Source organism: Sminthopsis crassicaudata, chromosome 4 (assembly GCF_048593235.1).
Source record: "Sminthopsis crassicaudata isolate SCR6 chromosome 4, ASM4859323v1, whole genome shotgun sequence".
In the NCBI taxonomy this organism is placed as follows: Eukaryota; Metazoa; Chordata; class Mammalia; order Dasyuromorphia; family Dasyuridae; genus Sminthopsis; species Sminthopsis crassicaudata.
Window position 1 is genome coordinate 40,645,025 of NC_133620.1, and position 27,473 is coordinate 40,672,497.

Sequence of the window (27,473 nt, forward strand, 5' to 3'; positions counted from 1 at the left end):
TTTGTAGAATCCTAGATTAAGTTTCTGAAAAGGATGTGGAGACTATGTAGAGCAATAACCTCTTTTTGTTATTGTTAAAGTTGTTTTAAAGTGATATCTGATCTCCGTGACCCCCATTTGAGGTTTTCCTGGCAGAGATACTGAACTAGTTTGCCATTTCCTTCTTTAGCTTATTTGGCAGATGAGGAAACTGAGGCAGACAAAGGTTAAATAATTTATTCGGGATTCTACAGCTAGTGAATGCCTGAGGCCACATTTGAACTCAGGAACATGAGATTGTACACCCAATTTTTAAAGATGAGGAAACAAAGATCCAGAGATGGATAAACCAAGATCATACAAATAATAAATAGAGCTAGGATTGGAATGTGAGTCAGCTGATTCCAGTCTTTTCACTCCACCAGAGACATACACACAAACAGATATGCTCCTAGTCTCTGTTGGATGTTTCTTAGCATGTAGCCATCCAACTTCCCAGTGGGAGGAAGGGTCTTTGCTGTTTGCTATTCTGATATTCTGCTCACCACAGTAAATTTTTTTTAGCTAACACAGCCCTAACCACACCCTACAGAGCCATCATTCCGTGCTTACTCTATTAATAACTGTCCCAGTGACCTCCAGCCTGGCTACAGTTAAAGTCATGTCAGGCACTTTCATAATGAGAGCATTTGCAAAGAGCTTATCTAGGTTTCTATTGAAGATATTTGTAGCTTCCTCTTTTTCCTAGAGCATTAGTTCCTTCCTTAACATTCTTCTTAAGTTATCTCTAATTATTCAGCAAAGCTAAGCTTGAACAGGTTATTTTACTAGGCAATGTCAGCAAGTCCAGTGCTGTTCAACAAATATTCATTTCATAACTACAAAGGATAAGAGGCTATGGATAGGTCTACACTGCACCAAGATTGATTGAAAAGTAGACATTTCAGTTGAAGATATATTCTTTATTATTATGACTTCACTAAAAGGACCCATTTTTAAAAGTTTAGATAAACACGGCCTTAATTTCTTACTCACTGATTAAAAACTAGAGGATAGAGAACTGGTTGAAGTCAAGGATGACCCTTGATTGAAGTCCCATTTCTGACACATACTTTGTGATCCTGAGCAAATTACTTAATTTCTTAGACAATTCCCTAAGATTTACAAAATAGTAGCTGACTTAAATGAGTAACTGGAGACTTCTCACCCAAGAACTTCCTATACTATACTATCCTATACTACACCCACTATTCTATCCTATATTATACTATACTTATAATGAAGTTTAAAGAAAAACACAAAAAAAGCTCATTGCAGCAGAAACAGTGAAAGTGTTTATACCCCAGGCCCAAAAACAAAGCATTAAAAACTAGTTCAAATAGAACTTATATATTTTTCCTATATTTGATCTAAATCAGAGCTCATGGCCTTAGCTTTTATAAATATTTTGATATCTAAATATTTTTATTTTTATAAGTATTTTGATGTCAATGTAATTAGTTTCTTTTTAAATCTTTTGTATTTTATTGTATATACTTAAAATATAGATATTATGAGGAGTCCATAGGTGGGATCCATGACACATAAAAGTTTTTTGGAAACCTTTGAAAGAGTTCTGTGAAAACATATAGGATAAAAAAAGTTCTTTTCAGGTGAAACAAGGAAAATCAGAAATAACTGAGAAGAGAGAGAAATAGAGATGAAGTAGAGAAATAGAGTTGAATCAGAAGAGAGAACAATAGACAGAGGAGAGAGGAAAGTTGTATTGGGCTTAGAAGTCTTCCTCTCTTTACCTAAGGCTAGGGAATTATGCTAGTGATTTAAAAGGGAGGGAAGGGGAGAGTCCTATGTTATGAATCATTCCCTCTAGATTAACCTTGTCATTGGCCTTGTCCCAGATACCAAGTGCACAATCTGCTCCTGACTTCAATTTTTCCTTTATTTGTTTTGGTATACACATACTTACATGCAATTGGATTTTGATTAGAGGGCTGGGGGAGATTGAATGAATAAGTAGAGAAGATCGTTTCTTGAAAGTGTTTACAAATGCCTCCTTTTTGGCTCACCAAGGAATTAGGGAATTAAGTCTAACAGAGCAGAAACAGACAAAACTCCTTCCAGTGTTGTTAAGAGTCTGCCTGCTTAGCTGTCCTTGGCAATATCATAATTTTTGATTGACATCTCATTACCTTTAGCTATTTGGAATGAGGACATATAATAATGTGTTTCTTGACTATTTAGTGCCAATCAAAACAACAGATCTTAGAAAGGTAGTCAGCAATGGATCACGTGACTGTAATGAGGGGGCAGCTTTCTGTTGTGAATAGGATTGGACCTTCACAATTGAAAATTATATCCCTTAAAAAGGAGAAAGAGTTGCATCCGCTGATCCTTAGATTTGACACAGCGTTTTGAATGTTGAATGTACAGTTTCATGCACAAAATCTATTGCCTTTCCCTCAGTCCTCAGGGGAAACTAAGGAACAGATTACAGAAATACTTTTAGGAAAGGGAATTGCAGGTGACCTGGGAATAGTAGAACAGAAGAAGTAAGAAAGCCTAAGACTGGACTTTGCCTCTCAGCTCATTACTTTATCCTCTGGAGGGTGGACGAACGTGTTCTTCTGTTTTTCTGTTCTCCCTTTATTCTCTCTCTATTCTCTGATGATTGCAAGAGAGGAAGAATCTTTCCTCATTTCTTTCTGGCATTCACCTTAGAAGAAGACACTCTTGCTGCCAAAGAGGAAAAACAAATAGCAAAACCTCCTTTCCCTCTCTGGGAGGTTGGGTGGTCTTATGTCAAGGTGTCTGTCTGTACTGAGTGGGGGAAAAAGCAGATGTTGAGATTTTTTTTTTTTTAAAGAGCCATGTTGCTAATAATCTGGTGCTTAAGAATCCGTATCTTTGAGAGTGGTGCTAAGTATTAGTCTTCATTTATGTGAGTCAGTTTTGATTGGTGTGCAGATTTATACAAGGGCAGATATTTTCCCTAAAGTCCATGTACTTTCATGTCCTTTTAAAGTACGGTTCTCCTCTCTTGAGCAAAGTTGTCGGTTTAGTTAATGGGGTTCAGGCCAATAACAGATTGTTTGCTTGCTTATAAAAGGTCCCACAAGGAAGTCAGTCATGCTTCCAAATCACTTCCCAAAAGAACGCTGCTAAGAGAATCCATTGATCATTGCCATAGCGACAAACCACAGGAGAGCACGTATAGTATACACATCTATCAGTTGTTCCCCATGCCTATAATGCCTTCTCACCTCATCTCCTCCTCATTGTCTCCTTCAAAGCTCTTCTCTAACATGATCATCTTCATGAGGTTTTTTCCTGTTCCACAGCCCCCACCAGCAAATGTGCCCCCCCCATTGCCTGTTATTTATTTTCTATAAACTGATAACATGTACATGATGTTCCCCTCCTCCCTTCCATACATAAGTCATTTGGAACAGTTCCATTTTTTTGTTTTTTTAACCCCAGAGTCTGGCAGAATACCTTGGTATATAGTCGTTGCTTAATAAATACTTCTTGGTTAATTGATATAAGCAAATTATGATTATCTTTGAAAATAAAGGACATGAAGATATGCATTCTTCCTCAAAACCATTCAGATATAGAACATTAAATGGTAAAGTAATAGGACTGATTTTTTTCAAAAGACATATTCTAGAATTTGCATATCCAGATGAATGTTATTCCCTTCATCTAAAGAGGCTATTGACTTTTATTGATGATATATATATATATATATGTATATATATATATATATATCTAGATATATCTAGTTATCTAGTTATATATATATATATATATATATACATATATATATATATATATATATTATTCAAGTCACTCAAGATATTTTTCCAATTCTTCTTTTGGAATTGCATTCAAAATCTATGGCACATATTTTCAGATAACCTTGATAGTGGCAAATCTTTTGAGGATGGATTTGACTTTTGGAAATAGTACAAAGTCATTTTAGAATCAAATCTGTTCAATCAGATGACTGAATAATCTGAGTAAAATTGTTTGGGGTTAACTCGTATGTCTATTTTGACATATATATTAGTGGCCAACTAGGTGACACAAGGGTTAGTTAGAATTAGAAAAACTAATCTTTCTAAGTTCAAATCTAGCTCAGACACTTATTAGTTGTATGACCCTGGCACCTTGTTTCCTCTCGATTACCTCATCTGTAAAATGAACTGGAGAAAAAAAAATGGCAAGCCACTTCTTTACCAAGAAAACTGCAAATGTGGACACGACTGAAAAAATGACTGAACAACAACAAAAATTCATAGTCAAAGAAAATGTATTTTAATTTTCACTAATATGTTTAAATTTAATACATCTCACAGCAGAAAGGCAGGCTCAGCCAGCTCTTTATTTTACTGTTTCCTGTAATTAATGAATGAATTCTTTAACTGACAAAATGTTAATTTTTCATAAAAGAAGCTAAAACTAAAGTCTGACTCAGAAGTATGCTAATTGTTTTTCTCTGTTGTTACCTAGCATTACTTGACCATTAAAAAAAAAAGTCAAAGTACATTAACAGTTTATCTCATTTTATTTTCACAATATTCAAAAAGTTCCAAAAACAGTGCTAGCACCTAATTGTAAATGTAGAAAAGCTGAAAAACAAAATGTAAAAAGATTTTTCCGAAATTATACAAGTCAGTGGCTGACCAGTTTATGCATAAATACCTCAGTTTTTTCTATGTTTATAAAGAGTGGGTTGAATCTGGTCTCAGACACTTAACACGTTCTAGCTGTGTGACCCTGGGCAAGTCACTTAATCCCAGCCTCAGAAAAGAAAAAAAAAGAAAAAAAGGAGTGGGTTGACTAGGAATAATGTCTCCATTCTCTAGATACTCTTAAATCAAGATGACTAAACAACTTAGTAAAATCATCATTAAAGTTAACAAAATTGTTGATTATTGCTAACCTGGAAAACATTTAAAAATTTTTTCCTATTAGAGCAACATTAAATAATTCAGGACAATTGGAGCTGGGCCCAAAGTGGTGACATAAAAGGGTGCTATTTCCTTATGAAGCCCCTGTAGAATGGGCTGCCAGACTCCCTCAGTCCCCCTACTGGTACCCCCTCCCCCCTAGCTGACTCCATCCCACTAAGGTTCCACAGTTTTTACGTTTTATCGGCTGGATTTTGATGTCAGAATGTATCCCTTGGGTTGAGAATTTAGAATCAGTATGGGAGTGGGGAGAGGAATTAACAGGCATAAGATCTTCATTTCTTCTTGAAACCCCAACCTCAAACACACCCTTGTTAAATATGGCATAGTAATAGTTGCTGTTTGAGAAGCAAAAGCTTCAAACAGCTTGCCTTTAGCTGGTACCCAACGTCCTACTCTTGTTCTTAGGGAATACATGGGTAGAAAGAGATACAATATATCAATATATGGGAGCTGGAAAGCCTCCTTAGTGAAAGCCAATCTTCTTGTAGGTTAGAGATGGACTTTGCAGACACTAAATCATCTTGTTTAATATATATTTATTTGAGAAATGGGGAAACTGAGATACAAAGTGGTGGCTCGACCTAGCCAGTATTATACTACTGGGTTAGTATCTGTCCTAAGGCTTGGGACAACTGGATTCTAATCTTGGCTCTGTCACTGTCAATGATCCTCAGCTCAAACAAATGGCCTTGTGAAACAGCAGTGGAAGGCTGCCTTGCCTTTGGTTGTTTTTCTGTCTGAATTGTAAGTGGGGCCTTGAACATAGTAGACGGGCATTAAGTATTTGTTTGCTCAGTGAAAGTGGATGAATGATCAAGTATTGTGTAGGCAGATGGTTATTTCTTACAGGGTTTGAAAAGAGTCTGCAATGAAGAATTTCATCTATCAGGAAGAAAGAAATTGAAGTTGGCAATAGAACTATCTATTCCTAATTGCCCATTGTGATAGAACATTTAATGGAATGGACCATCTCTGTGTGAAGGTGACCCTGAGCTCTCAAAGCCTTTACTGGCAGAGTGCAAGGTCTACCAAGTCCCACCTAACTTGATGAGCTTCAAATATGGGCCCAGTAATAAGGAGGGGCACTGTTTGCTTAAACATTCCCAAATCCCTGGGGTATGTCAGACCTATAGAATTCATTAAGCCTCAAAACAGGACTTAATTTAAACTATCCCATTCAGAAAGGTATGTCTTTTAGCTTTATAGGCCTCAAGGGAAAGAGACTCCCCAGTCTCACTGCCATTGCTACATAATCAACTATAAACCAAGGCAGGATGCAATTCCATTGAAAGAGTGGTGGGTAGGGAGGGGGGAAGTTCTATGTCTAAGTTGGAAAAGGAAAATGTAGAAGTGAGAGGAAAAGAAATAGAATTGAGGGAACAAGAGAGGAAGAGAAGGGAAGCAGAGAAGGGAGAGAAGAAAGAGGTGGGAGGGGATGGAAGAGGGAAGAGAAGAATATAGGAAGGAGGGAGAGAAGGAGGGAGGAGGGAGGGCAAAAAGGAAAGGGGGTAACTTGCTGAATCCTAATAATGTTCATTTCATCCTGACCAAATCCTTATTGCTATAATCCCATGCTTCCAGGCTACCATATTTCCTTTCCAGTATTTTGAATTTATAGTAGTTTTCTATATTTCTACCCTCTAAGCCCTCTGATTCCTCCAAGGTAGACCAATCATACATAGGAATGGCAATGCCTTAGATCTTGTAGTTTGTCTTTTGTTCTTGAAAAGGACCAGGACATCGGGGAGGTGACCCATAACATGCAACTGAATTGGATTCAAGTGAGGGAGTGCTGTGCAAGGTCCCATCTCACTTCTCCAAAGTCATCTGGTTCCAGTAACCAGATCTGGACAACTAGAGATGGCCCTGGATGAAATGGGAGACCTTAAGTTATGGTTTTCAACAGAGTTCAGTTTGATTGAGGCCACATCCATTCAGTGATTAAGGCTAGATAGTACCTGAGGAAGGGAGGAAGGAAGGAAGGAAGGAAGGAAGGAAGGAAGGAAGGAAGGAAGGAAGGAAGGAAGGAAGGAAGGAAGGAAGGAAGGAAGGGAAGGAGGGAAGGAAGGAAGGAAGGGAAGGAAGTGAAGGAGAGAAGGAAGGAAGGGAAGGAAGGGAAGGAGAGAAGGAAGGAAGGGAGGGAGGGAGGAAACATTAAAATTTTTTCCAGTATCAAAGTTTCCACATATAATCTGATTTTAGTATTGCTTTGAACTTTTAACATTTTGAAATCTTTTCCCTTTGTTCATTCATTTGTGTTCATAGTAGCTCTTGGTGGTGATAAATCCTTGCCAAGTTGTTGGGGTATGGTAAAGAAGATGAAAACAAATGCTACTTTAAAATATTCATGAATTCTTGTTTGTAATCATGGAAGAAGTACCCTCAAAACTAAACAGTCACACTAAAGACAAAGGAAAAGAATCCAATTTCCACTGGTCTCTGGCCATGTCTGCCAGCCAAATTTAGTCATTAGGAGGAATTAAAAAGAGGATAGCAAAAATTTAGTACTATACAGTAAGTTCATACAATTAGAAATTTAGAACTTTCATCTAGCACAATGCTATCATTTTACAAATGAAAAAACAAGTAGTTTGTATAAAACCACACAGATCCTAAATGAAGCATAACTTCTATTTATAATAGCTAGTATTTCTATAGCCCTTTAAGTTTTGAAAAGTGTTTTATAATAGTATATTGGGGCAACTAGATGTTATAGTGTATAGAACACCAGCCCTGAAATCAGGAGAACCTGAGTTCAAATTCAGCTTCAGACACTTAATACTTCATACATACGAGCTGTGTGACCTTGCACAAGTCACTTAACCTTACCTTGTCAAAAAAAAAAAAAAAAGAATAATAACATCATATTTTATTCTTACAATAACTCCTAAAGGCAGGGGGTGTTCATATTCTTATTTTATAGATAAGGAAACAGTAACAGAGTGTAAGTTATGCAGGATCACTCAGTCAGTGTGTCAGAGGCTAGAGTAGAGCTCAAGTCTCCCTATGTCCAAGCCCAGTGTTCTAACCACTGCACTGCTTATCGCCTCTCAATTCCTTTATTCTTTCCACTAAACTTTCCTCTTTATTGGTGATAAGCAGCCAAAGAGTAAAGATGAGAAGGGTCAAACCTAAATGCAGTTTGTCTTCATTGAGGGATGAACTGGCCAAAAGGTCTAACTGATAAATTTTGCTTCGGTACCTAATAGATTGTTCAAGAGGGTACCAATGAGGTCAGAATATTGGAGATCTCTGGATAGATTCAGGATGGTTTTAAGGACTGAAACTCAGGAACTCAGATCAAGAAGAATATTTTCCTTTGGATACTTGAGTTAGAAATGGAGAAGATAGATTTTTCTAGACCATGGATATTGGATCCTTTCTATTTACCTGTCCATCTTCAGGTAAAGACATCAATGAGAAATAATATATCCCAAAAAGCAATCAAAGAATCTAGTCAATCAGACCACTGAATCACTGAGAGTTGACTTCCTCTCATGGAGAACTAATTTTTTCCTACAATTTAAATTCCATTGTAATAATGTAAAATAGGAAAATGAGCTCTGTTTTCTTGTTAGAAGTATTAAGAAAATAATATTTTAGTTGAAAGTTTTATAATCAAGAGATATCCTTCTAGATGTTTAGGGTATGATATAGGGTATCATATGGATAAATCATAAGGACAGTAAGAATTCCCATTGCTCTAATAGTTACCTCTGATTAAGAATGATTGCAGTTCTGATAGTGCAGAATCAAGCTTCGGAATGCAAGATAGATGTGCTTATTTTGAGTACAAAGGAATCCTCCTCCTCTTCGAGTCTGGAACGGGCTGCGGTTCAGATCTCCAATGCATGTCCAGTGTTTCCTGTGGTATCTTTGGGAAACACACCATTTGGCATGATCATAGTAGGAGCTAAAAGTAGACCCTCCTGGAATTCTAATTCTCTTGATATTATAGACATGGTATGAAAGAGAACAATTTGATGGAAGCTTAGGTTGCCAAGTTTCTATGAGCAAATTGGTCTGCAACTGTTGAGCCATCCAAGACACAAAGATATCTGAGTTATAAGAAAAAAAAAGGAAAAGAAATTGATATTTCTGACCTTAGATAATAGCCTAAGGAATAATTTCATAAACAGAAAATAAAGAATAGGACACATTTCTCAACACTCCTTTCTCTGATATACAGTTCACATAATGTGGGGTTAAAATCCTATTGGGTTCATAAGAAAAGGGAGAGGAAGGCAATGTTCCTGCTCCAAAGAGAGGTAATCATAGCTAGTATTCGAAGGTTTTCCAAGTGCCTTACAAATGTTATCTCATTTTATCCTCACAACAACCCGGGGAATAGGTGGTATTTTTATCCTTGTTCTACAGATGAGGAAACTGAGATAGACAGAGGTTGGCCAGGGTCACACAGCTAGTTAAGTATCTGAGGCTGGATTTGAACTCATGTCTCACTAGTACTAGTGTTTTTCCATTTTGCCGCCTAATTGCTTCTGGACCTCTTTGAGAGTAGTTATTAAGTTATTACACAATAGACTGCTTGCTGGGGGAGAGAACAAATATTCTGATAAGGCAAAATGTTTGCTTATTGCTTTCTCATTTCTGCCTTTGAAAATCATGAGCTCCCATCAATTCTTACTTCACATAGTCACCTCCTGTCTTAGTCAACTAACATTTATTAAGTACCTACTATTTGCCAGGCACAAGTCTATCTTCAGATATTGCTTGTGCTCTAGCTCCTCATTGAAATTATTTTGTATTTCTCTTGTTTCTACTTTGGGTGTTGGAGTTCCCCAATGGGATAGAAACTTCTTGAGGGTACAGACAACTGTTTTATTTTCTGTCTTTGTATTTCCAGTGCTTAGTATAGCAGAAACTTCATAAATGTCAGCATAGAAAACATGGGACATGGGGAGATACCAATACCAACCAAGTGATTCGAGATGAACTTGAAATCTTTTGCCCTGGATAAAATCTTCCAATGAGGAGATTCAGGTCAGATGCTCCAAAGTACAACTTCTTGGTCCCTCTAGTTCCATCCCATCTCCCTGCCTATTTGCGCCTTCACTTTAAGAAGCTTAGTAGATCTCTGACCCAACCCAAATGAGTTTAACCTGCCAAAGCTATTGTAGATCCTTCTGTGATCATTTTTTTCTTACCGTCCACAAAATAAGGTGATTTTGCAAAATGGAAGAAGTTTTGGCCTTGGATGGACCGAAGTCTGGAAAGGCGTCGGTGAGGAATCCTGGGGAGCTGGGAGCGGGCACACATTTTGGGTAGATAAGTGAGTTCTGGGTGAAAGCTGGCAGGTATAAAGCAGCTATAGACATTCGGAATGCAGCTTAATAGCTGAGAATCTGGTCAGGATAATAGACAAAAACTGCATTGAGAACAAATCTTGTGAATTTTAAGAGCCAACTTATTTGACTTTCACTTCTTTTCTCATTCTTCTCAGTTACCATCAGATGGAATTTCTTATCTAATCCAATTAAAGAACTGATTAGTTTTGATGAAACTAATTGAGTCTAAATGACACAGAAGAGAGATTGATTGGAAGCCATTGTCAGCAAAGGAAATTTAAAAATACAAGCTTTAGATGTAGGAGGGAACTTTAGTTAGTTATTGTTGGTCTTTGTTGTCTAACTTTTTGTGACCTCATTTGGGATTTTCTTGAAAAAGATACTGGAGTGATTTGTCTTTTCCTCATTTGGCAGATAAGGAAACTGAGGCAAGCAGGATTAAGTCAGAGTCACAAAGTCTAAGAGTATGAAGTGAGATTTGAATTTGGATCTTCCTGACTGGGCATTCTATCCACTTATAGCTATGGAAAGTGAAGTCCACAAATGGATTTGTCTAAAAGGCAAAGCTGAAATTTAAATTCAGGTTTTCTCCAAATGCAGTGCCCTTTCCACTGCAACACTTGGAGACAGAAGATAAAATATATAAAAAGCTGAGTTTTTTCCTGCCTCATATACTTCTGGCTAAAGACCATAGAGAACTCCTGTTGTGAGTTTCTTTGTAACATGGTCATGATACTGACCTCAAATAAAATAAGATGTAAAGTACTTTGTACCCAGTAAAATGAAATATAAATGCTAGTTTTATTACTGTAGAAGAGGCATTCTCATCCTGTTTGTACATCTAACCACTCAAGATAAGTCTCTTCTCACTTCTGTTTTTGTTATGTTAATTAACAGGAGGAAACAAGGGAATAGCAAGCTTTCAGCATGATCCTACTTTATTATTGCAGAAACTAAGCAGGAATCACTGTAGCATCAGCTACAGACATTTAAAAATTCAAAAAACTCCAAAGGAATTACAAGGGAATAAAACTCTGATATTCTGGGCCTATAGAATTAGAGCTGTGAGAGTGTTTAGAATTCCTTTCTTTTTACAGATGAGAGAACAGAGGCCAAAGAAGTAAATTTACTTGTCCAGGTTCACGCAGCTAAGTGGATGGAACAACTGGGGTTCAAGCCCAGTACCTCGGACTAAATCTAGCAGTCTATCTATGGCAATCTGTGCATCTCCCATACAACACACCACATTGCTCTGCAGAATTCCCTACTTGTATGTGAGAGTTGGGACAGTAGAGAGAGATAGAAAATGACATACACATGCACACACAGAGACAGATTCGGACAAAAAGAGACAGAGACAGAGAGACAGATTCAGACAAAAAGAGACAGAGACAGAGAGACAGACAGATTCAAAGAGAGACAGACATGCACAGTGAGACAGAGACAAAGAGACAGAGAGGGACAGACAAAGACACAGAGAGATCAGACAGACAGATAGAAACACAGAGAGACAGAAAGAGGAAGAGAGAGGGAGAGAAAGGAAAAGAGGGACATAGAAGGAGGGAGGAAGGAATAAGGAAAGAGTAAGGAAGAAGAAAGGGAGGGAGAGATAGCAGAGAGAGACATCGAGATGATAGAAATAGAGATATGATGGAAATAGATGATAGAGATAAATGGTGGATACATGAATAGATTGATTAAAAATAGATATAGAATGATTTTTTTAGATGTCTCTAAGGAGGCATCTGGAACAATAGGACATCAAGCTAGTGAAAGAATCATTGTATTTTTTGACAGTGAAAATATCTTAGAAACAACATAATCCAACATCCTCATTTTATGGACACATAAAGACACAAAAGAATCTATGATTTTGCTATTATGGAAAGCTCCCCCACATGGAGGCTCTTCTCACCAGCACAGATCACAACTCATCAATGACTCAATAGATGAGATTGGAAGCCCTCAGACTTAAAGCTGGCACGAGCTGAGGAAGGGCTGGCGTGCCAGTCAGCACACTCTGGCAGAACATACCCATTGCCACATCCCTCTTCTCTAGGAGAAGCAAAAGTCAACAATGTACACTAGTTTTCCTCAGAAAGGTCAGAAGGAATCCATTCCAAAGGTCTGGAAGCTCCCCAGGCCTCTGCACGTAGACAATAAATAACTTACCCAAATGCTGTTAGTATAAGAGGCAGAATTTGAACCCACGCCAAAACCTAACTCCAACACCACCACTCTATCCACCATACTCAGCTGCTTCATTTTAAAGAAAAGGTGCTAAACCTCTGAGAATTTAGATTATATGTCCAATATCACAATAATAATGAATCCTTCTAATGCTTTACGATTTATAGTACATTATATATACATTAGGTTATTTTATCTTTAAGAACAATCCGACTAAAGAGTTACTCCAGATTTTATTCTTCCCATTTTACAGCTGGAGAAGCTAAAATTTAGACAGTTTGAGTGACTTCCCCATGGCTGCATAATAAATAAGCAACAAAGTCACATTTTGGACTTCTATTATCCTGTCTATGCTACCAACCATCCACCCTGCTTTCAGCTTCCTTTTATGTGTTGTTTTCTCCCATTAGAATGTAAGCTCCTTGATCCCTTGAAGGCAGGGATCAGATTTCTTTCAGCTTCTATTTCTATTTTTTTAGTTGACACATAATGTTTGCTAAATGTTTGACTTACTGATTTTTTTTTTTAATATAATGATTTTAATCTCAGAAAGACTGGTTTGGGGAAGAAAATGAAGAAGCCCAAAATAGATAATAATTTGGTAATGCCATCTATTTATGAGACAAATACCTAATAATATTAACATTTTAACATTAAGATGTCTAGTAAGAGAATATCTGTGATTGAATCTAACTTAGCTAAATTTGGAGTTATAATTACTGAGCTGATGTAATTTCTGATTTTTTTTTTTTTAATCACAGAAAACAAGAGACATGTCATAGGACTGGTTTATGGGATGGGTCATTTTTTTTGGCTCAGGAACCAGAATTCTGACTTTAAATCTTGACTCTCATGATTTCTTACTGTGTAAAAAATCTTGGACAATTGACTTAATTGAAGTGAGATTTGAACCCATGTCTCTTAGATTTCTAAATCATTACTCTTTCTAGGATTTTATGCTTCCTCCAAGTCTAGTTCTCTTTCTAAAATATTAAGAGATACTCAGATGATTTTATAGGCTTGTACGTAGGAGAGACATTTTATTGTGCATCCTACTCACTTTTCTCCTTTAAATTTCTCCATTTCCCCCCCATTATTTCCCCTCAAGATGTTATTTTTAGGAGCAGAAGTCAATGGCAGATTCTTTTCATTTGATTTCAGGATCTCTTAGTGGAAGGAAACCACTTCCCAGTTGTATTAACTCATTAAAGAAGAACTTAGGGCCCAAAGTTCTTATGCAGGTCATATTTTCTTTTTCCTTTCTTTAGAGCCTGACTAGCATAAGATTACAAAGATAATTTCCCCTGGAGAACAACACACTTGAACCAGTTGGATGGAAACTTATCACAGAGAAGTACCTTATCTTCATCAGAACCCACCATGTCCCATATTACCTATTTCTACAAATTGGCTGTAGTTGTAAGTTATGCAGATACCAATTTGTCCATATCTTTCCCCAGTAGATGGATAGCTATAGCCTTCTTCAGGATAAGGAGGAAACTGGGGAATTGAGTGAATCAGCCAGAATCCTTGTGATTTATCCCAAAGCAAGAAACCTGTCAAAGATAAGGTTAATAGAGATAAATTAGAAAACCCAAGTGTTCTCTCTCTCTCTCTCTCTCTCTCTCTCTCTCTCTCTCTCTCTCTCTCTCTCTCTCTCTCCCTTTGAAGATCTGCTTCTATCTTTACTTCTCTGAGTCTCTAGGTTTTTTGTCTCTTTCTTTCAAAAACATACCCCAAAGCTGTAAAATTCAAGGTGATCATAAACCAGCTTTATTTCAGTTTTAGGCTAATGGTTCATTGGGACAAGTAGTACTTCTTCCTTTCTTTTAACACTGTCTGTCAAAAAACACCATGTGAGATGTTTGCAGGTTTCCAGAAAAAAAAAAAAATCCAAGCTTGAATTACTTTGCCTAAAACTTAGATGGATAGCCATCCCAGAGAAGGAAGGCAGCCAGCCTCCCTAAGAAGAGCTAAAAGGGTTCCCAAGTCAAATCACAGGGAAGGTTTGTTTTGGCCAAATACAGTTTGCTAACTTGAAATTTGACCTCCTTAAAGAAGGAAAGGAAGCTTAAGTGAGTATCTTCCCCACCCAATTCCTTCCAAAAGCCTGAGAAAAAGCCAAAAATGATGTGTTTCCAAAGGAAAATTAGGTGGAGAAAAAAGGCTCCTAAGTAATTTGTGTCTATGTGTTTGTACCTAAAGATAATTAAGCTCATATGTATGGTAGGGGAAGTTGCCCAATTGTATCAAGACACAAAAAGAGACACAAAAGGCAAGTGGGGAGCAGTACTAAATACTCAGTCTAAGTGAATTATCTGTACATAAAATCTCTAGGAAGAAAATAAGAAAAATCCAAGAAAGGAGAATATGGATCGCTTTCCTTAATCTTATGAGACATAAGGCTTTCTACAGAAGTGTGTAAAAGCCCTTCTGTGTTAATAAGTACATGTCAGTGGTTTCTTTTATGTGATTTGAGTTATTACTCTCACAACTAAATGTGCAAACAATCATAATGCATTCATGTTTGCTTTAATAGAATAATGGAAGCCTGCCTACTTGTATACCAGTAACTCAATTTTAGAGGATGTACATTTACAGGAAGAAAAAGAGTGGAACAAGAAAGCAAGCTGGCTGGTGAAGGGTTTTGAGTTCATGTCATAAAAAGAGGTGGAAACATTAAGGATGTTTACTCTGGAGAAGACTCAGGGGGAATATGATGGCTATCTTCAAATATGGTGAGCTCTGCCATATGGAAAACAGATGAGACTTGTCTTGCTTGGTCCCAGAGGGTGGAATGAAGAGTTATGGGTGGAAGTTACAAAGAAGAAAATTTAGACTCACTGTTAGAAAAATCTTCCTAATAATTAGAGCTGTCCAAAGATTGAATGGTATGCTTTAGGAGGGGAGTGGGTTCTCCCTCTTTGGGAGTCTTCAAGCAAAGACCAGTTGGACGTCTTGTTGGATGCGTTATAGCAAGGATTTTTGGGGGGTACCATTTGGACTAGATGGCTGCTAAGGTTCCTTTCCACTCTCACATTTTGTGATCCTGCAGACTCTGGGTGGAAATAGACTAAGATGGAAGACCACATAGGGCAGTGGAAAGGGGGCCAGATTTGGACATGGTTCTTCCACGTGCTGCTTCTTGCTGGCCTCAGTTTCCTATAAAACGGAGGCCTGGGACTGTATAACCTCTGAGATTCTTTATAGTTCTAAATGTCTCTTGGGGCTTATGTTGAAATGGAAAATGCTTGGCCAGATGCCCAAATTAATATTGCATAATGAAGCTGGCTGCCTTCCAGTATGAAAACCTCCCCCTTAATGGAAGGTGCTACCTTGCCAAGTATCATCAACTCTTAACACACATGTCATTGCACCTGGGAGTAGGGTCTCCCCATTTGATCCTTTGTCTCACCCCCCTTCCCAACAGGGCAGGTGTTGCTTTATTCCCCCAGGAGGAGGGACAAAGTTTTTTGAGTTCTCAGGGGGACAGTATTCTATGAATCTCAACGGTGTTCTATGAATCTCAAAGGATAACTAAATAAGTTCGTGAGTGAATTTCCTCTCTGACAGAAGACATTGGCTTGGGGATAATGTCATACCTTTTGCATGTCCTTGCTTCCAGCTGTAATCCACAGAGTGAGGGACTTTGTCATTATATATCAGGTAGGCAGTGTTATTGTTCTGTGGAAACACATTACATTTTTTAAGAGACAGTCAATCTTACATGACACTGCAGCCAGCTTTGCTACCTCCATGGTGTAGAATGCAGAGTTTTCCTGAACACTCTAGAGATTTCATCTTTTCCCTTAAGAGGCAGCTTGTGTAGCAATAAGAGCTTTTTACAGTCTTCCAGAGAAGGCCAAAGGAAACCATCCTGCTTCTACCCTTGTATGACCTTGCTATAGTTGAGTGTGAAAACTTGGGGCAATGAGGGCTGTGCTGATTTGGAGTTAATCAATCAACAAGCATTTTCTAAGTGCTTGCTATTGGCCAATTGCTGTACTAGGTGCCTGGGCTAGAAAGAAAAATAGTTCCTTCCCTTAATCCATCAATAACTAATCATTCAATACATATTTATAAAGTGCCTACTATGTGCTAGACATTGTGCTAAATCCAATCCAATTCAATTCAGATCTCACAAGCATTTATTAAATATTTGCCACATGCCAGGCACTGTGCTAAGTAATGAAGATACAAAGTCAGTACAAAAAGTAGTTCTTGCTCTCAAAGACCTTACATTTTTCTGGAAAAGGTGAGATTTGCCAGCACATAAATCAATATTAATATGTGAGAAGGGGAAAAAAAGCACACAGAACAAGTAGGGAGAAAAGAAAAAGATCATAGCTATAGAACTGAAAGGGTCCCTGAGAGCTAGCAAATCAATCTTACTTTACAGATGAAGAAACTGATGCAACCAGAGATTAAATAGCTTGTTTGGAGTCCCAAAATTAGAAAGTATATGAGGCAGGATTTGAACTCAGTTCTTTCTAACTTTAATACAAGCGCTCTATCCATCATACCATCTAGTTGTCTCCACAGAGGATTTTCCACCCTCAACAAGACTCATATCTTTGATGATTGATTTAAGAGATCATTGCCTTATCCATTTCAAAGTAGGAAGTTGAGCTGTTTAGAGCACTGTGTTAGAGGCTGGTAGGTGGGAAGGGAAATAATTCTTGCTTTCCTTTGAGTTACAGTTTAATAGGAGGATAAGACTAGTAGAATCACTAAATAACTAAATTGTATCACAAATGTATTAGAGAAGTGATACACTTCTGAATTTCCACATCAAATGTAACTTATCATGTGCCGTTAGGATCATAAAATATTGGATCCAAAGAAATAAAATGATGATAATGATGATAATACTTTGCTTAGCCTATCTTTGGTCCTTATGGCCATAGGATTATAGCTAGAAGGGACCTTAAAGATCATTGAGTCCAATTCTCTTATTTTACAAATAAACAAACTAAGGACCAAAAGAGGAAGTAGCTTACCCAAGATCATACCGGTAATGTGTCTAAGGTAGGGTCATCCCAAGGAGGATGAATAGGGAAAAGCTGGAAGCTGCCATTCCGGAACCCATAGCCATACCATGCTCCCTGCTCAGACTGATTCCCATGGATTTCTCATGAGATAGCCCTGCTAAATGAAGGTGCTTCAAGAAGGGTGATGGTGACTATCTCAGGGAATATGTTGCATTCAAATTGAGCTTTAAAAGATGGGTAAAAATTCAATTGCTGAAATATAAAAGAGAAGATGGTTCTGTATCTTGTTAGGGGGCCATTGCAATCATTTGGGGAATGGTAAAGAGAACCTGTCCTTAGGGCGATGGTTGTCAATATAGACACTGGATGGTTATCCCATAGAGCGTTCCCTTTGGAGATAGGAGCATTTCTTCTAAACTTTCTCTTTGATTCATTTTTCATTGGCTTATTATCTTTTTTAGCTTGATATTTTCTACCTGGAACAACAGTGAAATTGTATGCATAACATTTCATTTTTTTTTTTGCATGAATCTACCCATTAAATGAATACCATCGCATTCTCAAAACATCCAGGGGAGTCTCTAAGGCTAAGTTCGTGAGGCTGTGATTCTGAAGACTGTTTCTCGTTATGTTTCAGGGATTTTTATCACATATCTATAGATTTTATTCTGTTTCAAACAACACTGACTTTCAGGTGGGCACTGATGATGTGCTTTTAGATATGACTAACAAAGATCATTTCCATAAATTTTCCTTATGGGCAGCTCCCCACTTAATGAGTCAAAAGAACAATGACTAAAAGCCCTGATTTCTTGTGAAGGAGGGAGGGAAGCAGGAAGGATGCAATTGTCACCCAATTCTACTAGAATAATTTAATTTCTTTACAAAATCCAACTTCTGTCTTTCATTAGAGCAGGGGATTTTATCCTCTTTTGTGTCAAGGATCCTTCTGGCACTCTTCTGATGGGCCTCTTCTCAAAAATCATATTTTTAAATGCATAAATAAAATACAAAGGATTGTAAAGGAAGCCAATTTTACAGAAATACAATCATTGAAATATTTTTTTAAGGCCACAGATCAAGAATCCCTGCCTTAGGAAAGATCCATCTTGACAAAGCAGACTAATACAGAAGTTTGGGGGTCTTCATGAGAGACTAATCTTTTTGAGGATAGAGATGATTTCATCTAAATCAGTGTCTGGCACATAATAGATGCTTTAAAAATGTTTATTGACTGATTTATTCACAACTTGAATTGTTTACCCCACAGTTATCTCTAATGCAATTAAATTCAATAAATATTTTTTAAAAGTGGATGCAGCCCTCTTTGTGGTGGTCAGAAACTGGAAGATGAATGGATGTCCATCAATTGGAGAATGGTTGGGTAAATTATGGTATATGAAGGTTATGGAATATTATTGCTCTGTAAGAAATGAGCAGCAGGAAGAATACAGAAAGGCCTGGAGAGACTTACATGAACTGATGCTGAGTGAAATGAGCAGGACCAGGAGATCCTTGTATACTTCAACAACAATACTATATGATGATCAATTCTGATGGACATGGCCCTCTCCAACAATGAGATGAACCAAATCAGCTCCAATAGAGCAGCAATGAACTGAACCAGCTACACCCAGTGAAAGAACTCTAGGAGATAATTATGAACCACTACATAGAATTCCTGATCCCTTTCTTTTTGTCCACCTGCATTTTTGATTTCCTTCACAGGCTAATTGTACACTATTTCAAAGTCCGATTCTTTTTGTACAGCAAAACAGCTGTTTGGACATATATACATATATTGTATTTAATTTATACTTTAACATATTTAACATGTATTGGTCAACCTGTCATCTGGGGGAAGGGGTGGGGGGAAGGAGGGGAAAAGTTGGAACAAAAGGTTTTGCAGTTGTCAATGCTGAAAAATTATCCATGCATATATCTGGTAAATAAAAACTATTAAATATTTTTTAAAAATTGGATGCAGCATTGCACAGAGAGCAGAATGTTGGACTCAATCAAGAAACCTTAGACACATTACTTATATCATCTTGGGTAAGCCACTTTCTCTTTTGGTCCTCACTTTATTTGTAAAGAATTGGATAAGATGATCTTTAATGTCCCTTCTAGCTATAATCCTATGGCCATAAGGATCAAAGATGTAGTAAGCATAAGGATTATCACTGTTTATTTCTCTATTTCTAGTATTTTATGATACTAAGGGCTCATGATAAGTTACATTTGGTGTGGAAATTCAAGAGACTTTGAATGAAGGATCTTCCTTCTTTTTGTTGATTAAAGTCCTATTCTAAGAGAAAGGATTAATAATAAGAAGAAGAACCTAGATTTGATATCCTAGATTCAAAAGACTATCCTGGTGGCAGGTGAGCCTCAGATGAATTGATCAAATTCACACAAAGCACAATGTCTTCAGTGGACATGGATATTTTCTTCAGGTTTTGTATTTTGTGGTGGCTTTTTGTGCATTGGCAGCAGGATGCTGAGGCAGAGTTCCATGTTCCTAATACCAGATCATATGATCGTGTGCCACTGGATTGCAGTTGTGGTTAGCTTCCTCATATCTGGTTAGAGGCCAGGCTTTTGTCACTGAGCAGCAGATGGTGAATAGGAACATTTGGAGGCAGGCCACCCTGGGGCAGCAGCTTGACTTAAGAATTAACCACCTATGTCCAAAGAGTTTGTACACAAGTGTCTAGAGTGGGGAGGCTTTAATCTTTTTGTGTGTCATGGACCTCTGTGACAAAGGCTATCAATCCCTTCTGAAGATAATATTTTTAAATGATAAAAATAAAATACAAATCACAGGATTACAAAGGAAACCAATTATATGGAAATAAAGATATCAAATTATTTTTTTAAAATTTATGGAACCCCCCCCCCAAACTTAAGAACTCTTATCTAGATAGAGTCAATTTGGCAAGAACTATTTCATTTTCTTTTTATATTTCTCAGTGCCTAACACAGTGTCTCCCATACAGGAAATGCTTAAAAAATGCGTGTTGAATAGATGAAGTTGAATTTGTTTGGTTACTGTCAGGGTCCCATAACCTCTGAATTGTCACTGGGATGGCACTGGTGTGAAAAAAGAGAAGTACTCAAAAGGTACACAGATACTCAGTGACAAATATTCCTCTTATTGGCTTTGAGATATATTCATCACTGCCATTCTCTGTGGTCCAGACCTCAGGCAGATCCTCAAGATGCTCCACCCCCCCCAAAAAAAATGCTTGTATTTCTATAGTCCCTTTTCAGATTGGACATGTAATTTCACTGCTGGAAGGAACTTTCAGGTAAGGAAACTCCCTCCACCAATGCAGATATCCATCCTACACCAATAGTCTTAGTTGTTTGGAGCATCAAGGCATTAAGAGACTTTCCTAATGTTATGTTCATTGGTTTAGTTAGTTTCAGAGGTAAAACTTGAATCCAGAATCTGGGAATCTCAGAATTTGAAAACTGGAAAGATCCTAAGCAGCTGTCTATATACACAAAAGGCATCTGTAATATAATTTGATAATAATATGTATATGTATATGTATATGTGTATATATATATGTAGGTGTGTGTATATGTATATATATGTGTGTATGTATATATATATATATATATATATATATATATATATACACGTGTGTGTGTGTGTATGTGTGTGTGTGTATGAGTGTAAGGAGAGAGAAAGAGAGATTGCCACTGATATAAACTCTTTAAGGTTTACAGAGTGCATTCCTTAAAATCTTATAAAGTAAGTTTAAATATGATTATTCCTATTTTACAAATAAGGAAGTTGATTCTCAAAGAAATCATGTAGCTTATTTTTCCTGGTTGTTTAGCTTGTGAGTGTCGGAGACAAGATTAAATTCTGCCAAAATCAATTCCCTTTCCAAGACAACATAGTGTCCAAAGTTTCCCCTGGAAAACATACATAATGGGTGGTACACAGATTTGAGACACAGAAAGAATGAGGCTCAGAAATACCTGGATGCAGCAGCCTGGCTACTCTGTTACAACAAAATCTTCATTGTCTCCTTTCTCCCATCCTCCAAAACTTCTACAAAATCAAGGTCATGAAGGTTTGGCTCAAAAACTATCTCTGAATGTCCTGCTCTTATGGACTGGTGTAGGTTATCAGAGCATGTGAAGAGAGAAGCTGTTGCATCCAGAGTAACAGAGTGAAGTTGCTGCCCTGCCTGCCTTGTTGTACTAACACAAAATGATTAGAGCATGATGGGTACAAATCTCAGGTGACAAAATCAGTCTCTATTCTGGGCAATTTGGCTCATTCATTTCTACAATTCATTATCTCACTGACTTGAATACACAGTTAACAATAGCTAGCATTTATATAGTGCTTTAAGGGATGTAATATGCAATAATAATTACTAGCATTTATAAAGTATTAATTATGAGCAAGGCACAATGCTAATTACCTTCCAATTATTATCTCATTTAATCCTCATAAAAATTCTGGGAGGTAGGTGCTATTATTATCTCCATTTTACAGATAGTGAAACTGAGACTAATACAAGTTAAGTGACTTGTTCAGGTTGACACGGATAGTAGGTGTCTGAGGGAGGATTCAAATTCAGACAGTCCTGACAAATTCTGCATTTATACACTATGTCAAATAGTTTCTATATAAGAGAGTTATCTAGAGATGGTTACTGAATGAGAAAGTCCAATGTCATTATCACTAATGAAAAACCAACCTATGGTTCAAGTTTTATTGATGGAGATTCAGTGGTATAGATTTATATTTGCATTTTAAGGAGGTTTTTTTCCTTCTGTTTCTATCAGAAAAAAAAAAATATATATATATATATATATATATATCACATGGCAAATACAAAGTGAGAAGTAATGGCTTTGTCGGCAGAGAATTGTCTCAAGCCAGACTTAGGGATGCCATTGATCTGTTTAGTCTTGCTACAGAGCATGTCAACCTGGTCCTTAAGGTCTTGAATTAGTGTGGTCTCAAGAAGTGTCCTCGTCCCTGCCTGTCAGCTGCCAAGTGTGTAGCTCTGACTTAAACTGATTTTGATACTTACACAAGCCAGCTTAGTCCACACTATTTCCTATTGCGCTCTCTGTATTTTCTTGGGCAAATAGCAGAACTTTCCTGAGGTGCAGTTTCCTCATTTATAAGATGAGAAGATGGTGGATCTAGCGGTCCGATGCCCTTCTGTCTACTTCCCTGTGCTATAGGACTCCCACACCTGCCCACCCACCATTTTCTTTGCCAGAGAATGGATTGTAAGCCCTTTGAAGATATGGTGTGCTTTCATCTCCATCTCCATTCCCTGGCCCATTGCTGGCACATAAGAAAGCTGAATGAATGACTGATCCCGAGCCCCAAGGGTACTAGTTTGGCTTTCTCATCATCATCATTTATAAGATCATGTTCAAGTTGAGCTTACCTTGGCTTCCCATGCTTCATAAAGCTGCTGCAGTGTTCTTCCTAAGACACTTTGGGTCATATTGACTAGACTCTTGCTTCTCCGCCAGCTTTTAGTGGTTGTGTCCAGGTACATGTACTCTAGCCTACTTCTTTCACTTTTCTGTTTTCTGTTCTGGGGTAACTTGTAAAACACAAACCTGAAAAAGAAAAGTATCCAAAATCAGATGCCCCCCTCCTCTATGATCCCTTCTTCCCCACTGTTAGAAATATTGTACCATTCTCAAATTTTCTTAGAACACTTCATCTGAATCTTTCTTTGGTAGAAGAGGCAGGATGAAATAATGGATAGAGTACCGGAATTTGAGTTCAAATACGGTTGTAAATTCTAACTGAAAGGATCCTGGGCAAATAATTTAATCTCTCCCTAACTCAGCTTCCTCTTCTGTAAAGTAGAGCAGAGTAATAACATCTACTTCACAGGGTTGTTTTGAGAGTCAACTTAAGATACTTATGTAAGTTTTCAGTCCTGTATGACTCTTGGTTGCTCCATTTAGGATTTCGTTGAAAATACTAGAAGGGTTTGCCATTCCTTCTTCAGGTCATTTTACAGAAAAGGAAACTGAAGGAAACAGTTACATGACTTGCCTAGGATCACGCAACTAGCAAGTATGTGAGGCCAGATTTGAACTTGGGAAGATAAATCTTCTGGACTGGTACCACACCATCCTCCATAAATCTTAAAAGTTATATGTTCTACATGCTATTATAATTACTGCTTATATTACTAAATCCCAAAGAGTCAATGGCTCAACAACAACAATAATATAAATTCATCTTCTATAAATTCATTGAAAACATCCATGGTACCTCTCCAGTAGCAGGCAAGTCAACAAGACTGATGACAAGACAAGCATGTCATCCTATTTAGATATGATTTTGATCCCTTTTCTAGGTCTCTATAGTTTGAAAGCTTTTAATTCCATGTCGTTTAGATATCCTCAGTGTTTGTTGTAAAGACATTTATAAAAAATATTCTTAACTTTTTATGGATCGATATCATGTACATTATCGTGGGCAACTGTTTGGTCTGCAATGATGCTCCCATTCTTCTTTTTTTAAATAATAGCTTCTTATTTTCAAAATATATGCAAAGATGATTTTCAATATTCATCCTTGCAAAAGCTTGTGTTCCAAATATTTTCTCCCTCCCTTCCTTCCATCCTCTCTCCTAGACAGCAAGTAATCTATTTTACGTTAACCATTTGCAATTCTTCTATACACATTCCCACAATTATCATGCTGCACAAGAAAAATCAGATCAAAAAGGAAAAAATGAGAAAGAAAACAAAAAGCAAGCAAATAACAGCAAAAAGGTGGAAATACTATATTATGATCCATACCCAGTCCCCACAGTCCTCTCTCTAGGTGCAGATGGCTCTCTCCATCACAAGTCTATTGGAACTGGCCTGGATCACCTCATTGTTGAAAAGAATCACATCCATCAAAAATGACCATTGCATACTCTTATTGCTATGTGCAATGCTCTCTTGGTTCTACTCTCTTCACTTAGCATCAGTTCATGGTGCTCCCATTCTAATGGAATTTATTTGTTGAGTTCACCAGGATAAGATAATAGCTAATATTTATAAAATATTTTAATATTTACAAAGTACGGTACATATACTATCTTATTTGATCTCATCTGGCCAAGCTATGATTGTAAATGAAAAATGGAGTTTCAGTTATTTGAAATCTTCTGACCAAAAGGATAGAAATAAGGAATATTCTTTCTAGATGCTAAGGTTTTTTTTTGTAATGGGGAGGGTAGGACCCTATAATTATCTCATCAGAAGATATAAAATATGATGGTTTTTCCATGCTATGTCTGCAATCTATTGTTTCTCTCCTTCACAACCATACCTGCCTCGTCTGCCATCCTGAGGTTAACTAGAGTGTATGAAATCTATCTCCTCCTCCCTGGAGGTAAGGAAGATTATATAGGACCTGAGAAAAACAGTCCTCTGACCTAATTCTAATGTCACTGTGCCTGAATGGGGAATTCCTTGGCAATTGAGAAAACTCACTGTATGGATCTAGCAAGAGTGTTTAATCTTGGTTCCAAGAGTTAAAAAAATTTTTTTTTGGTAACTATTGAATATCATTGGTTTCTTTATATTTTATTTTTTTTTTCATTGGAAAACTATTCTGGGAAGGATTCTGTAGGCTTTTCTAGACTTCCAAAAAGATCTATGACACACAAAAGCTATGAACCCCTATTGGAGGTAAATCTCTATACCCTGCAACATTGCCCAGAGTAAAACAGGTAAGTGCAAATGCTCAAAGATCTACTTCAAGGTCTTCCAGGAAGCCTTGATTCCTATGCCTAAAGAATGAAACTTCCAAAAGAACCTGTGGGTACAAAGTATTTCTGAAACTCTCTCCACCCTCATCCTAAAAATATAGCTTTTTCAAGGGAAACAGTTCCACAGAAAGAACACCAGATTTGAGGTCAAAACACTTGTTCCAAGATCAAATCACAATTCTGTTATTTGGGCAAACCTAACCTTGCTGGGATTTAGGTTGCTCAAATGTAAACTATACAAGTTGGATTCATTGGTATATAAGGTTCTTGCCTGCTCTAAATCCATAATCTAGGTAGATGGAAATCTGGAAATCCCCCAAGTTTTACTGAAATTGGAACCAAGTGGTATTGAGGTTAGGGCAGTTGGGCACCAGAGAAAGAAGAGGAGAAGAAATAAAGTTTTTGTCCCCACCCCTCCACACTTTGATACCTGTTAATTCCATTGCTCCAGTAAATGACATCCTTCTGTAGGCATATATATATATTGTTTAAGTAGAGATTCCCCTAAAGGGAAAAACCCTGAAAGCAGTTTTCATGAGATCTTATCCTTGGACATTTGTCTATTGTACATTTAAGCAAGGGAGCAACTTCTGTATCTTTGCTTTGTGGGAGCCATTGGGATTGAAAAAGATGAATTTAAAATTAGTGACACTTTGCATAAATCATGGGCAGGAATATAGGATTGTTAAAAAATGGTGGACCAAGAGTCAAGATCGCAAATGGAGGCATGAAAAGGTCTTTAGGAGTCTTCTAATCCAGGGATTCTAAACTTTTTTGTTTGTGTTCTGGTCTGGTGAAGCCTAAAGACTCCTCAGAATCATGGTTTTAAATGTATAGAATAATGTACATAGAACAACAAAGGAAACCAAATTGATTGGAATGATTATCAAGCTATTAGAAATTAAAAAAAAAAACCCAGCATGGACACCAGATTAAGAACCCTTATTTTAGCACAACTCTAATAGCTAGTAAAGTATCTGGTATGTTGTTGGTACTTAATAAATGACTTTTGAATAATAATAATAACTAATATTTAAATAAGACTTTCAAGGTGCTTTATATACATTATTTAAAATAATTATCTAGGTTCAAATGTTACCTTGTATATTTACAATCTGTTTAACCTTGTCGTACAATTTTTGTTGGCCTTAGTTCTTTATCAGTAAAAAATGAAAGAACTAGTCTCGATATTTTCTAAGGAACCTTTGAACTCCAAGCTATTATTCTTTGAGCCTGTTTATTTTCAATTAGAGAGATTCAAAAAGTGATCAGAGCTTCCTGAAAACTCACGATGATTTTGCAATCTGAACTAGCCAATGCTATATCCTATCACCTTGGAACGTCATCCGATGTCAATGACTTGTCATTCAGCGGCAGCAGGCACTCTTATAGACCAAGGTTATTCAAATAGTGCTCTGGCCTCTAGGCCATAATGTTGATTTTTCCCTTTCTTCTTGGGAAAAGTCAATTTTCCATGTTGAAAGGAAAACTGTCCTTTTCTATCTTCCTCAGACTCCTGAATGGGAGACTGAATGGACCTTAGTGAGGAAATAAGCAAAAGCCTTAATACAACTATCTGGACATCTCATTACACTTTTTAATCATTTCTGAGAGATGTAGACCAGGAACATAAGTTGTAAAGTTGGTCTTACATTAGATTTTCTGTATCCAGGGGAAGCGATTCTCTCCTTTTCCCATTCATTCCTGTTCAATGTACAAAAAGATCATTCAGGTAAACTCTTTGTCTTTTGGAGGGTACAGTAGAGAAAGGGAGGAAGAGAGAGGGGACCTCAAGAATTCCACAGTCAACCATTCCATCTGCCAATCAACCCAGTGCATTTTTTTTTTTTTTTTTTTTTTTGCAAAAGCTAGTCAATGAATTTTCTTTACCTACCAATCTACAGCGTCACCATCTTCATTTCTGCAAGAAATTTGAGCTGCCCCTGGGGGCATACAGGAGCTCAAAAAGAGCACAGTGAAGCTCACGCTTAATAATCTCACTGTCATTTTGTGTCTGTCTTCTCCAGAAAAATGCCAGAAAGGACGTTTAAAGAGATGACTGGATGTCTAAAATGTATTTCTTCTAAGATCCGGCTCTACTTTTTGATTCAGTTTTGTCACGCAGTCCAGGATCCCTGCCCTTTCAGAATGGGCTAGATCTAGGAGAATTATGTGATTTCCCCCCACAAGTACAAAGTGACTTAGGATGTCATTTTCCTGGGTTGTTTACCTACCTTGAAAAGTCATCAAAAA

The 27,473-nt window shown here is 37.3% G+C and overlaps 2 protein-coding genes across 3 annotated transcripts in view; one reads left to right on the top strand and one right to left on the bottom strand.

Moving 5' to 3' along the window:
* LOC141541847 (uricase) overlaps window positions 1-27,473 on the top strand; it is a 116,650-nt gene that overhangs the window by 47,057 nt on the left and 42,120 nt on the right. The window lies entirely within an intron of this gene.
* DNASE2B (deoxyribonuclease 2 beta) lies at window positions 8,676-27,227 on the bottom strand. The gene is made up of 6 exons (XM_074264621.1): window positions 27,115-27,227; window positions 22,878-23,055; window positions 16,054-16,135; window positions 13,846-14,007; window positions 10,121-10,318; window positions 8,676-9,013 (listed from the first exon to the last, which is right to left on the bottom strand). Exons 1-6 carry the CDS (start codon window positions 27,225-27,227, stop codon window positions 8,676-8,678), a joined length of 1,071 nt encoding a protein of 356 aa, XP_074120722.1.

Coding starts and splice junctions, on each gene's coding strand:
- DNASE2B (XM_074264621.1), bottom strand. CDS start 27,227: ATGACAGTGAGATTATTAAGCGTGAGCTTCACTGTGCTCTTTTTGAGC. Junction 14,008..16,053: donor GAAGCAAGGACATGCAAAAG/GTATGACATTAT, acceptor TATCTTTGACAG/GTTTCTTGCTTTGGGATAAA. Junction 10,319..13,845: donor CAGCCAATTTGTAGAAATAG/GTAATATGGGAC, acceptor TATCCTGACCAG/ATTCTCAGCTATTAAGCTGC.